At 39.6% G+C, this 12,982-nt stretch overlaps 1 protein-coding gene across 2 annotated transcripts in view; it reads right to left on the bottom strand.

The window, feature by feature from the left end:
* Positions 1-11,638, bottom strand: part of PROSER1 (proline and serine rich 1) — a 17,906-nt gene extending 6,268 nt beyond the window's left edge. Inside the window, exons 1-10 of one of the 2 annotated variants that reach the window (XM_015825290.1) lie at positions 11,594-11,638; positions 10,869-10,934; positions 9,663-9,731; positions 9,107-9,201; positions 8,704-8,797; positions 6,942-7,052; positions 5,745-5,828; positions 4,860-4,938; positions 1,940-2,035; positions 721-765 (exon numbers count right to left, since the gene is read on the bottom strand). In XM_015825290.1, coding sequence (XP_015680776.1) covers positions 721-765; positions 1,940-2,035; positions 4,860-4,938; positions 5,745-5,828; positions 6,942-7,052; positions 8,704-8,797; positions 9,107-9,201; positions 9,663-9,731; positions 10,869-10,934; positions 11,594-11,638 — 784 coding nt within the window. The remainder of the gene's footprint in view (positions 1-720; positions 766-1,939; positions 2,036-4,859; positions 4,939-5,744; positions 5,829-6,941; positions 7,053-8,703; positions 8,798-9,106; positions 9,202-9,662; positions 9,732-10,868; positions 10,935-11,593) is intronic. The other variant, XM_029285947.1, reaches the window with a different exon arrangement.
* Between the last annotated feature and the right edge of the window lie 1,344 nt (positions 11,639-12,982).

The raw sequence follows: 12,982 nt of genomic DNA, 5'->3' as shown, positions 1-12,982 counted from the left end.
ATTTTCATTCTCCTGATTTATTCCTGGTTCACCCCAAGTTTATTTTAATAGTTTAATCTTAATCATTAAACAAAAGCTTAATGATTGTTCAATTGATACTTTAATTGGTCTTGGATACTTTAATAAAAAATAAGGTTACATGTATTCACTTTTATACTATATTCATTGTATTGTAAATAGTTAAAGAAAGGAATTTTTTTTAAAAGTACAATTCTGTGCATGTTTACCCAGATATAAGCTCACTGGGGTTTACTTTCAAAGCACAACTATTTTTTTAAAGAATCTAAAAGAGAACTTGCATCTTATTCTTGTTTTAAGTAGAAATTCAGCTACCTATTAATGAGAGCAAATACAGTTTTTACCCATTTGTGCTAAGCAAAAGCTTTCAATTAATAAAGTCAAGTCATTTCACTGCAGAAAAAAAGACTCAGCACTAACTGTACTTAGATTCGGAGTCCACCCAAATCTTATTATCTAATCAAACCTAGGAACAAACACAATGATTTTCTCACAATAATTCTCAATATGATATATATCCAGGACTGAGTATGTATATACATATGAGATCCACTATCAGAAAAAAAACCCTCTAATCAGTTAATAAATTTGGCACATTTGTACCTTATCTTAAAATTGCTATTTTTAAAAAATCTGCAAACATATTTTTAGAGTTATGTATTTTAAATTATAGTAGCTTGTCTTTGTAAATGCATAGCTTACCTTGACTTTGGGAAGATTTTGCTTGATTGGAAAGTTCTTCATTTTCTATTGAGTATAATGAATTAAGGAAGAAGTGAATACTAAACAGATTACTTATCAAATGCAAACAAAAATCTAGGGCTTTCTTTACATTGGTTTGATTACCAACTGATCTGAAAAAAAAAACCCAGACCTTTCTGCTGAAGCCTAGTACAAGTAGTCCTCAACTTACAACCACAATTGAGCCTGAAATTTCTGTTGCTAAGCAAGACGTTTGTTAAGTGAATTCCACCTCATTTTATGACCTTTCTTACCACACTTGTTAAGTGAATCACTGCAGTTGTTAAGTTAGTAAACGGTTGTTAAGTGAATCTGGCTTCCCCGCTGACATTGCTTATCGGAAGGTTGCAAAAGAGGATCACATGACTCTGGGGCACTGCAACCGTTATAAATACCAGCCAGTTGCCAAGCAGCTGAATTTTGATCATGTGTCTGTGGAGATGTTGCAATGGTCATAAATGTGAAAAACAGTCATAAGTCACTTTTTTCGGTGCTGTTGTCGAACAGTAACTAAATGAATGGTTGTAAGTTGAGGACTACCTGTAAAGTATCTTGCCAGTAAAATCTGGATTCAAAATGTTAGGGAGAATAACAATTTACTTTTGCTATAATTTGAGTAATTGGCTCAAATAACTTCTAGGCTCTATCTAGTTAAAAAAAAAAGTCCATTGTCCTGGCTCAAGTTTCCTCTTTACTAAAGCTCTGAGGTGCTAATTCCCCCTAGTGATTTTTTCCAAGCAGAAGCATCTCCTGGTGAAGTGGTGGAAAAAAAACAACTGACAGAGGCCTCTCATCTGACATTTCCCTTTCAGAACAGCAGCCAGGGATGGGCTGAAGGCCCCTGGCATNACCCACCCACCCACCCACCCACCCACCCATCTATCTATCTATCTATCTATCTATCTATCTATCTATCTATCTATCTATCTATCTATCTATCTCCCCCCCTTATTATTTTTACAAATAACTCAAGGTGGCGAACATGTCCCATATACTTTCCTCTTACTGTTTTCCCCACAACAACCTGGTAAGTTGGGTTGGGCTGAGAGAATATGACTGGCTTTAGACTGGTGCCTTAACCACTCGACCATACTGGTTCTATCTCATGTTCTTTCACATTTCTTGGCTTGGTTGAAACATAAACCAGTCACCCTGGGCTTTCCAAGGATACCTGCTTTACCTGTTCCCACAGTACTAGAAGTATACGATGGTGGAGTTGGCAAACCAGGAGCTATAACGTTAGCCAGCGGAACGAGGCCTGCATTGTTGTAAGCACCTGGTAAGGAAACAGAAGGCACAGAAAGATGGAGAAATAATACACTAGTGCATATTCCTATTGGGTTGCTCTGATCATTGTCTCACCCTAAGTAGCACACGTGAAAATCATAGCTCCTCCACAAGGCTTTAAAAATATTTTAACATTATTTACTTGTGTAAAACTATTCAACACTGTTATACCTTACCTGTATGCTGTCTGGGGAAAAAAAATTAAAAATAGCTTAACTTGTATTATACTGGGTGGTATAATACATAAAACACTATTGTTGATTTGGCCTGGAAGAAAAATGAAATGTTCATCTATATTCAATAAATTGAAAAAGATGGCGGGCAGGAATTATCACATTGTTGGCTCTCTTTCCTTTTATTCTTTTTATTGCTATTTATGGAAGGAACAGAAAATGTGGTAGCATCAATTCCTAGCAAATAACAGATACTTTGCTTAATGTCAATAAGACTCTCTGGGGGCGAAAAGAGTTTTCAGCTCTGAGCACCACTCATTATTACAGGCACACACGCTGGCTGAGGAATTCTGGGAGTTGAAGTCCACAAGTCATAAAAGGGCCAAGTTTGAAGACCCCTGTTACAGGCTATTAACTCATCAGAAAAGATTAGAGGCAAATATACCGTATTTATCGGCGTATAACACGCACTTTTCCCCCCTGAAAATAGGGGGCAAATGATGTGTGCGTGTTATACGCCGATATAATGTTATACGCCGATATACGGCCAGCCCGGGTAAATTCGGCCGTATTCTTCAATACGGGCCGGCCCCAGCAGTTCCGGCTGGTTGCCGGCAGTTGGCTGTTCCTCCCTGGCCGCCTCGGCTCCCCCCGGTTTGTCGGTGAGCGCCCAGCAGAGCGCAGCGTTGCCAGGCCTCTCCCCTTCGCGTGAGGCGTCTGGCGTTCCCCCTCGCGCTTGGCTGCGGCGGCCCGGGGTATTCCGTCCCGGCCTCAACACGCAGTGCCGTAGGGAACGGAAGGGGGAGGGCCGTACCTGGAGCATCACATGAAGAATTGGCTGAAGAATACGGCCGAATTTACCCGGGCTGGCTGAGAAAGGTGCACCTCAAGCCTTCCCCGCAACGGGGAGAAGCCCCCTCCCTTTTGCAAGGTCGCCCCCTCCCTGCTTTTGGGGTGGGGGAGAATTGAGAGAGAGAGAGAGAGAGACACACACACACACACACACACACAGAGGAGAGGGGAGCCGGCCGGCCCACCCGTTTCCCCCTTTCCCTGCGCCTGCCCGGGTAAATTCGGCCGTATTCTTCAGCCAATTCTTCATGTGATGCTCCAGGTACGGCCCTCCCCCCTTCCGTTCCCTGCAGCGCTGCGTGTTGAGGCCGGGACGGAATACCCCGGGCCGCCGCAGCCAAGTACGAGGGGGAACGCCAGACGCCTCGCGTGAAGGGGGGAGGCCTGGCGATGCTGCACTCTGCTGGGCGCTCACCGACAAACCGGGGGGGCCGAGGCGGCCAGGGAGGAACAGCCAACTGCCGGCAACCAGCCGGAACTGCTGGGGCTGGCCCGTATTGAAGAATACGGCCGAATTTACCCGGGCTGGCCGAGAAAGGCGCACCTCCAGCCTTCCCCGCAACCGGGAGAAGCCCTCTCCCTTTTGCAAGGTCGCCCCCTCCCCGCTTTTGGGGTGGGGGAGAATTGAGAGAGAGAGAGACAAACACACACAAAGAGGAGAGGGGAGCCGGCCGGCCCACCCGTTTTCCCCTTTCCCTGCGCGAGCGTGTGTGGATTTCCCCTTTTTTTTCTGCCCGCCCGGTTCCAGCTTCTCACTATCCAGGCGTTTCTGCAAAGCGGGAGGGGTCGAGGGAGGGGGGGGCGGTTGGTGGGAAAAGAAAAGATGGAGCAGCAGCCAAGGATTTATAAAGCAAGCGGCGGAGTCCTGCAGCTCAGAGGTGACACGGGGGGAGGGAATCGGAGCTAACCGAGGAAGGAGGCTGCTGTTTCTGCTGCTGCCGCCGCCAGCCGGGTCATAATACGGTAAATAAATACGAGCATAGGGGATCCGCGTGTGAATGAAGCCCCACTCCCCCTCCCCTTTTGCTTTCGCTCCCGAGCCGGCGCTTTTGAAAAGGGCTTGACTCCAGCCTGGGATTCGGAGCGGGAGACGCCGCCGCTGCTGCCGCCGCCTGCGCTGCTGTGGACTTACAATATCCGAGCAAAAGACTTTGCAAAAGACCACCCCGCCAAGGGGGAAAGGCGCGCAGTTGGGCACCGTCTTCCTTCGGCGTCTCTTTAAACGGTGCTCGGATATTGTAAGTCCACAAAGAACTGGGGAAAAGAACCGGGCGGGCGGGCGAGAGAGGCGGGCAGAAAAAAAGGGGGGGGGGGAAAATCCACACACGCTCACACAGGGAAAGGGGAAAACGGGTGGGTTTCCCAGATAGTAGCGATTTCTGAGTAAACTTTTGTAAAAACAGAATATCCAAGTTTCTTTGTTAAAACAGTTGCTTTTACTGTCCTTTTACATTATTTACCTTATAAGTGGTAATAATATTAATAAAAAAAGTTCTGAGCTACCCTTATTTTGCTTCAAAGTTCTTTATTTGAAATTTAATTTTTTTTCCTGAAATTTCCCTCTTAAAATGAAGGTGCGTGTTATACGCCTGTGCGTGTTATACGCCGATAAATACGGTAAAAGAAACGGTAGAGAAAGCAAGCAATCTCAAAGAAAAAAAAATTCAGGCAAGCAACCTCAGAGAAAACAAATGTATTCATTTATAAATAATGATTATGAGGCTACCTATGAGATGTACCAATTAGGTCACATTAGAACCAATGTCAAATAACAGGGCCAAAGCTTACTTGGTGCAATTGTTGCATGTGGTCGGCAAGGAGGAATTGGGTAAGGAACAGGCTTGTGTGGATTGTATGTTGTTGGAGCCTAAACAAAAGGAAACGAGATTATATGCAAAGCTATCATGAAAGACAGCGTGCAACCAGGGCACATTTGGCTTTGGCAAAGATGCTTTTTTCCTGTGCTCCTTTCACTGGTATTTTTTTGTTGGTAAAGCTGTTCATTATTTGGTTCATCCTCCTCCTATAGATTTCTTTTCTGTCTAGATTCTGCCTCTGTGGTCAGCTAATCTAAACTGTGGCTTCTTTTGTTCTTTTCATTCCTGCCCCTTTCTTTGGACCTCAGTAACTTTAGTAACTGCATGGCGAGAGAAATTAGGGCTGCACCTCGTGCCCAGCACCATGACGTGTAATTATACGATGAACCTACACGTCATTAGGCTGAAACAAAGCCTCACAATAGTCACTGTCTGCCTAAGTGCACTTCCCTAACTTACAGTTGTGTTGGACTGCAATTCCCACATTCTGCATGTACAACGTTGGGCACAAATTATAAAAATTATAATCCTTAGTAACTGGAAGATGCCAAGTTAGGAACGTCTGTTCTTAATGATCAAACTTCTGCTTTCTTGCATTTAAAATACACTTGAAATACTTTCTTTTCATTCCTTTTATGCAAGTTATTCTTTCTTAATAGCTAATATTATAGACATCTGAACAGGGTTTATTAAGGAACAAAATCTTAGATTTACATATCAACTGCTATCTGTAATAAAATAGGGGCTGTATTTGTCACATGTGCACTCTCAGCTAATTCTTTTCCCTACTAAATTTATCCGGTTTTCAACAGCAAAGTCAATGGTACTTTTTGATTACTGCATTAATGTGACTTACTGGTTTTGATGGTCCAAGAATGCGAGCTGCTATTCCTTTGCCTTCACTAATATAATCCTCATTTTCCTTCTTAATAGGGGAACCCTATAAAATAAAGATTTTCCATTAGTGAATATATAACACTATGTTAGAAGCAAAAATATAGATCTGGTTCAAGGAGTACAGGTAGTCCTCCACGTATAGCAGTTCATTTAGTGACCGTTTGAAGTTACAACAGCACTGAAAAAAATGACTTATGACTGTTTTTCATATTTACAAGCACTGCAGCATCCCCATGGTCACATGATCAAAATTCAGTTGCTTGGCAACTGACTCATATTTATGATGACTGCAGTCTTCCAGGGTCATGTGATCACCTTTTGCCAGCTTCTGACAAGCAAAGCCAATGGGAAAGCCAGATTCACTTAACCATGTTATTATATTAACAACTGAAGCGATTCACTTAACAACTGTGGTAAGAAAGGTCATAAAATGGGGCCAAATTCACTTAACCAATGTCTCGCAACAGAAATTTTGGATTCAATCATGTACAGGACCACCTCTACAGTTAAGTCATGATTTACGTAATCATGTCTTATGAAATAAATTAGCTGATTAATGGATAAATCATAAAATAGCTTTACAAACCACCATGGTTATGTTCACACCACACACTAAGCTAAATTTAACTAAACTAGACTAGACTATACTAAACCTGACTAGACTAGACTAGACTAAAGGCTTGGTAAAATATATGAACACAACCACAGTACGTACAGAAGTATCCATGGAAATTATTAATATCAGTATATATATATATATAAAGTCTGAAACCTGAATGTAATATATTTTCCATTTATCAGACAAGGGAAAATATATATGATGACAAACAGCATGACAAGACAGCTTCCTCTACATTTAATCAGCATGAATTCAGCTCTATGAGATAAGCTAGATTCAAACTTGGCCCTTTTGTGACTTGTGGACTTCAACTCCCAGAATTCCTCAGCCAGCCTGCCTGTTGAAGTCCATAAGTCATAAAAGGGCCAAGTTTGAAGACCCCTGAGCTAGAAGTTAAATAACATGACTTCTTTGAGATAACCTGAGCAGAATAAAACTTCACAGAGGATAAAATATTCCACAAAACATGAGTAATATGTTAAAAGACATTCAATGGAAAATTCAAACCAACTGAAAGTTCAGTAAGACCATACGTACAGGAAAAATCCCATTGATACGGCTGGGCTTCCCTTTGGGGTAAGGGTTCCCAGGAATCATGCCACAAGAAGATATCATAGCATGAGGTGCTTTGCATCCTGCTTTGGAAGCCTAAAATATAAAGAAACAAAATAAAACCACACACACACACAAAGAATGGGCATTTCACTACTGTGAGATAACCCAGCATGTTCTATAAAACACATGAAAGAGAATATTAGTGTAATATCCCTATTTCCAGACTCTAGATCAGTGTTTCTCAACCTTGACAATTTTAAGGCATGTGGACCTCAACTCCCAGAATTCCACAGCCAGCAATGCTGGCTGTGGAATTCTGGGAGTTGAGGTCCACATGCCTTAAAATTGTCAAGGTTGAGAAACACTGATCTAGATGAACTATGGTTACTGCCGCAAGATCAAACCCGATCTGGGAATGATATTCCCTAGGTCAGGGGTAGGCAACCTTGGCTCTTTTATGACTCATGGACTTCAACTCCCAGAATTCCTGAGTCAGCATAGTCCATGAGCCGAGGTTGCCTGCCCCTGCCCTAGGTGCATCTTAGTACCTACTGGTATCATCTTTTTTTGCCCTACCTGAAAGTAGTTCTGGAATTTGTGGCAGGGCAAGGCAATGTCAGTATCAATTAGGCAAGTTCACAAGAAAAGATCTTCTAATAATCATTGTTGAAGAAAAATAAGGAAACCACAGTGAAGGTATTTCAGTGATTGCTATATAATATAAACCCTATGTATAGAAACTGATTTTTTTTTTAAAAAAAATAATGTGCTCTTTTCTTTCCAACTTATGAAACAGGCTGCCTTGCCCCCTTATTTGAGTGTGATGGCCTGTTTCATCTATCCTTTGTTTTGCATAATCAGATTTGCTGGCATTTATTTTCCATTCACTGTGTGAAAAATAACATTCACATCTTACAAGCACTGCCTGAACTCTCAAAACATTTGAAACAATTGCTTCAGCCTCTGAGGGTGTGCTCAGCTGGACTATCTGGGTGAGCAGTAAGATACTTCTGAGTTCCCTCGGTCAACTTTAGTTTGAACAGATCCAGTTTTTAAATTAGGTTCTATTATGGAACCTCCCAAGTGATTTTTTTTTTACTCTTTAAATAGGATACTTCCTATTTATTGAGCGAAAATGCCTCACATATGTTGGTGTCTTAAGAATTAAGTCAATTGTATCCTTCAGCAATCTTTCAAAATGCCTTTTCTTAACTTTAATCTCTAGCAGGCATCTCCCAATTTTTTTCTGCCCATATACTCTTGGTGACTCCCACTTATAAGAGTGCAATTCTCAGTATTCGTAATTATCAAGGAGGCTGAAATTTCCTCATTGATAGAGGGGTGTGGAAGATCTGTTTACAAACATTTTCCACAGTCCCACTGTGGATATAATGACTAATTTATATTTGTTAAAAATTAAGTGAACAGTTTTGTAAAGCTCAGAAAATTATTTTTCTTTTCTAAACAATTGGAACATTTCCACACCATTAACATTCTTCCCACGTACATCTGCTATATTTCTCCTGAGAAGAGCTGATGGATCTCTTTCTTTGACTAGTTTTATAAAAACTCTAAATCAGGGGTAGTCAACCTTGGCTCTTTTATGACTCGTGGACTTCAACTCCCAGAATTCCTGAGCCAGCCATGCTGGCTCAGGAATTCTGGGAGTTGAATTCCACGAGTCATAAAAGAGCCAAGGTTGACTACCCCTGCTCTAAATCATACATGTTTCTTGCCTTAATACCTGCTCAAGAATTCTTCTGCATCTCTTCTTCTCAGACATATTAACTCTGAAGAGGTCTTCAATAAGACGATAATTCTGAGCATCAATTATATTGCTAAAAAAAAGAGTTTTAAAAGCTATTTATAATCTTTACAGCCACAATCCATCTTATAATTTAATATTGCTTCACTATATTTTTCTAAAACGAAATGATAAACAAAACGCTAATATGAATATGGAGCGAAGTGCTGTATTTTTATCTAAATATTTATTGTTCATTTAACAAAAACCAGTTGTACAGAGCAAAATAGTTACAGCCTTTTAGAAAAAGTGCCTTAATCAATCAGATTTTTATCCAACTAAATATCAATCAGACTTAAGCTAGTATTAATAAGAGTATACATCATCAATAGGGAATACTTACGAAGCCAACAATTCTAGTGCAATAAGCTTGTCTTTACTAAAAGTGAAGCAGTTGAGGATATTAACCACTTTTGCTGCAGAAACAGCTACCATTTTCTAGAAACAAAAGAAAAGTGGCCTTAGTTTATATTACATTCTTGCTTAGGTTCAAAGTACAAACATTTTAATATTATAAACTGCTCAGAGTTACTCTGTGGTAAGATGGGGGATCAATAAGTTTAATAAATAAATAAAAATATTTCAGCTTCTGTTAATATAAATTTGGATCAGAGAACTACTACTACTACTACTACTACTACTACTACTAATAATAATAATAATAATAATAGAGTTCAAGGGACCTTGGAGGTCTTCTAGTCCAACCCCCTGCTCAGGCAGGAAACCCTATACCATTTCAGACAAGTGTTAATGATACATTAAGTATGAAAACATGCTGTCCTCAGAAAAGAGACTATGCTATAAACTAAATGAAAGCAGGAGAGGCAAATAAAAAAAATCTCCAGCTGGATAAAATTATTACATTAATTATAGAAGTGATTGATTCTTCAGAAACTTACATGCTGTAATGCCTTCATCGCTTTCAATTGTGGTTCAGCCCAAGAGAAACACCTCAGCAGCTCAACAATCTGCAACAGGAGCCATTCTATCATACACACCATGTACACTAAGACAATTTATTTAGAACTACTGTCTTCTCTTGAAATAAAAGCATTTTCTCTCATCTTCGAGGCTTCTAAATGAATCTTTAATAGGTAATAGCAAATTCACTATGATCTGAGCATTTACTATCGTATCTTTGTCACATAAACATTTGGAATAATTAGAATGTAAAATTTTACTCAGGTTTAATTGATAAGTAAATAATTGATTTCTATAACTTGAAATTTGAATGTGGGTATTAGAGGTAATCCTTGAATTTTGACTGCACTTGGGAGTGGGATTGCCGAGGGACTCCCAGGTGAGAAGTGCAGGGTTTCAAGGGAGGAGGCTACATGCAAATTAGTGTGGTATTGCAGTGTGAGAAGTGCAGGGTGTGTTTGTGTGTGCTTGTGTGTGCAAGGGGAGGCTGAGGAAAGAGGGCCTGGGGTGCATGTATGTGTGTAATCATAGACATTGGAGACAGAAGGCATGGGGCGTGTGCATAAGAATGCTGGTAAACCCATGGAAGGGGGGCACTGGGGCATGCATTTGTGCAAGTGTAGGAGGTTGGGGAAGGAGAGTGCTGGTGGGTGCAAATGAGTGAAGGAGGAAGGAGGACATAGTGCTTGTAAGTGCTTGAAGGCGGGAGGGGGGGGTGGAACTTGTTCAAGCAACTTGTGATGTTCCCTGCTAGCTTCCCCATTGACTTTGCTTGTGGGAAGCTGGCAGAGAAGGTCAGCAATGGAGATTATGAGTGTGCAGGATGCTGCAACTGGTCTTAAGTGCAAACTAGTTGCCAAGTCCTTGAATTTTGATCAAGTAACTGCAAGGGCACTGAAACAGCTGGAATTTTGAGCACGATGAGCATTCAGTGTTAAGTCTGTATCAGTTCCCACATTCAGCACAGCACAAATCAGAATATATAAAGTATAAACATCTTGTATTGTTCTTTCATACAGTATATTTCTTACAATGCTGGATTAATCAAGGTTACTCTCATGAGATCTTTGCACAATCCACTGTCAAATGCTGAAAGGAAAACAAAATACCTTTAAGTGCCTTTTTCATGCTCCAGTAAACTTCCCTTAGTTGTAATGGCTTATAAAATAGTTCATCTCCCTTACCTGTTCACTAGAAAAGTATCCATGTACATATTCAATTGCTTTTAATTTGTATTCCATCAAAACAGCCTATAAACACAGAAACAGCATTTGTCAAACTTACAGGAATTAAAATGGAAGGTTTCTGACAAGTCTGTTGGGTGGTCTGAACGTGTATCAGAAATGAAGATTCTATAAGTTTTGTAATTTATTTTCTCTTCAGTGTTAGCTATCTCAAGTACAATTATTTGGTAAAAAGGGAAGGTACATAGGTAGTCCTCAACTTACAACAGTTCATTTACTGAGCTTCAAAGTTACAACAGAACTGAAAAAAGTGACTTGTGACTGTTTTTCACACTTATGACCCTTGCAGTATCCCATCATCATGTGATCAAAATTCAGCCACTTATGATGGTTACAATGTCCTGGGATCATGCGATCCTTTGACAAACAAAATCAACAGGAAGCCAGATTCACTTAACAACCATGTTACTAACTTAACAATTTAACAGCAATGATTCACGTAACAAGTGTGGAAAGAAAGGTGATAAAATGGGGCAAAACTCACTTAACAAATGTCTTGCTCTGCAACAGAAATTTTGGGCTCAATTTTGGTTCTAAGTTGAGGACTCCCTGTAAATTCCTTAAATAATTGGGCCAAAAGTATCAGTATAATAATTCCAACCTGTCTCCCAAATTCAGTGAAGCTCTCACCTTCTATCTATCTTTATTGTACAAACATTGATTACCTTTCTAATTTCATCAAGAACTGTCTCAAATGCTTTTTTATCCATCTTGTTTTCTTCAGTCACAGCCTTTTGTCTGTTCCAGNATTTTCATTCTCCTGATTTATTCCTGGTTCACCCCAAGTTTATTTTAATAGTTTAATCTTAATCATTAAACAAAAGCTTAATGATTGTTCAATTGATACTTTAATTGGTCTTGGATACTTTAATAAAAAATAAGGTTACATGTATTCACTTTTATACTATATTCATTGTATTGTAAATAGTTAAAGAAAGGAATTTTTTAAAAAGTACAATTCTGTGCATGTTTACCCAGATATAAGCTCACTGGGGTTTACTTTCAAAGCACAACTATTTTTTTAAAGAATCTAAAAGAGAACTTGCATCTTATTCTTGTTTTAAGTAGAAATTCAGCTACCTATTAATGAGAGCAAATACAGTTTTTACCCACTTGTGCTAAGCAAAAGCTTTCAATTAATAAAGTCAAGTCATCTCACTGCAGAAAAAAAGACTCAGCACTAACTGTACTTCGATTCGGAGTCCACCCAAATCTTATTATCTAATCAAACCTAGGAACAAACACAATGATTTTCTCACAATAATTCTCAATATGATATATATCCAGGATTGAGTATGTATATACATATGAGATCCACTATCAAAAAAAAAACAACACATCTAATCAGTTAGTAAATTTGGCACATTTGTACTTTATCTTAAAATTGCTATTTTTAAAAAATCTGCAAACATATATTTTAGATTTATGTATTTTAAATTACAGTAGCTTGTCTTTTTAAATGCATAGCTTACCTTGACTTTGGGAAGATTTCGCTTGATTGGAAAGTTCTTCATTTTCTATTTAGTATAATGAATTAAGGAAGAAGTGAATACTAAACAGATTACTTATCAAATGCAAACAAAAATCTAGGGCTTTCTTTACGTTGGTTTGATTACCAACTGATCTATAAAAAAAACCCCAGACCTTTCTGCTGAAGCCTAGTACAAGTAGTCCTCGACTTACAACCACAATTGAGTCTGAAATTTCTGTTGCTAAACAAGACGTTTGTTAAGTGAATTCCGCCTCATTTTATGACCTTTCTTACCACACTTGTTAAGTGAATCACTGCAGTTGTTAAGTTAGTAAACGGTTGTTAAGTGAATCTGGCTTCCCCGCTGACATTGCTTATCGGAAGGTTGCAAAAGAGGATCACATGACTCTGGGGCACTGCAACCGTTATAAATACCAGCCAGTTGCCAAGCAGCTGAATTTTGATCATGTGTCTTTGGAGATGTTGCAATGGTCATAAATGTGAAAAACAGTCATAAGTCACTTTTTTGGTGCTGTTGTCGAACAGTAACTAAATGAATGGTTGTAAGTTGAGGACTACCTGT

This window comes from Protobothrops mucrosquamatus, unplaced genomic scaffold (assembly GCF_001527695.2).
Source record: "Protobothrops mucrosquamatus isolate PMUCROS unplaced genomic scaffold, P.Mucros_1.0 scaffold2584, whole genome shotgun sequence".
In the NCBI taxonomy this organism is placed as follows: domain Eukaryota; kingdom Metazoa; phylum Chordata; class Lepidosauria; order Squamata; family Viperidae; genus Protobothrops; species Protobothrops mucrosquamatus.
The sequence above is the reverse complement of the archived record's forward strand: the minus strand, read 5'-3'. Positions and strand labels throughout refer to the sequence as shown.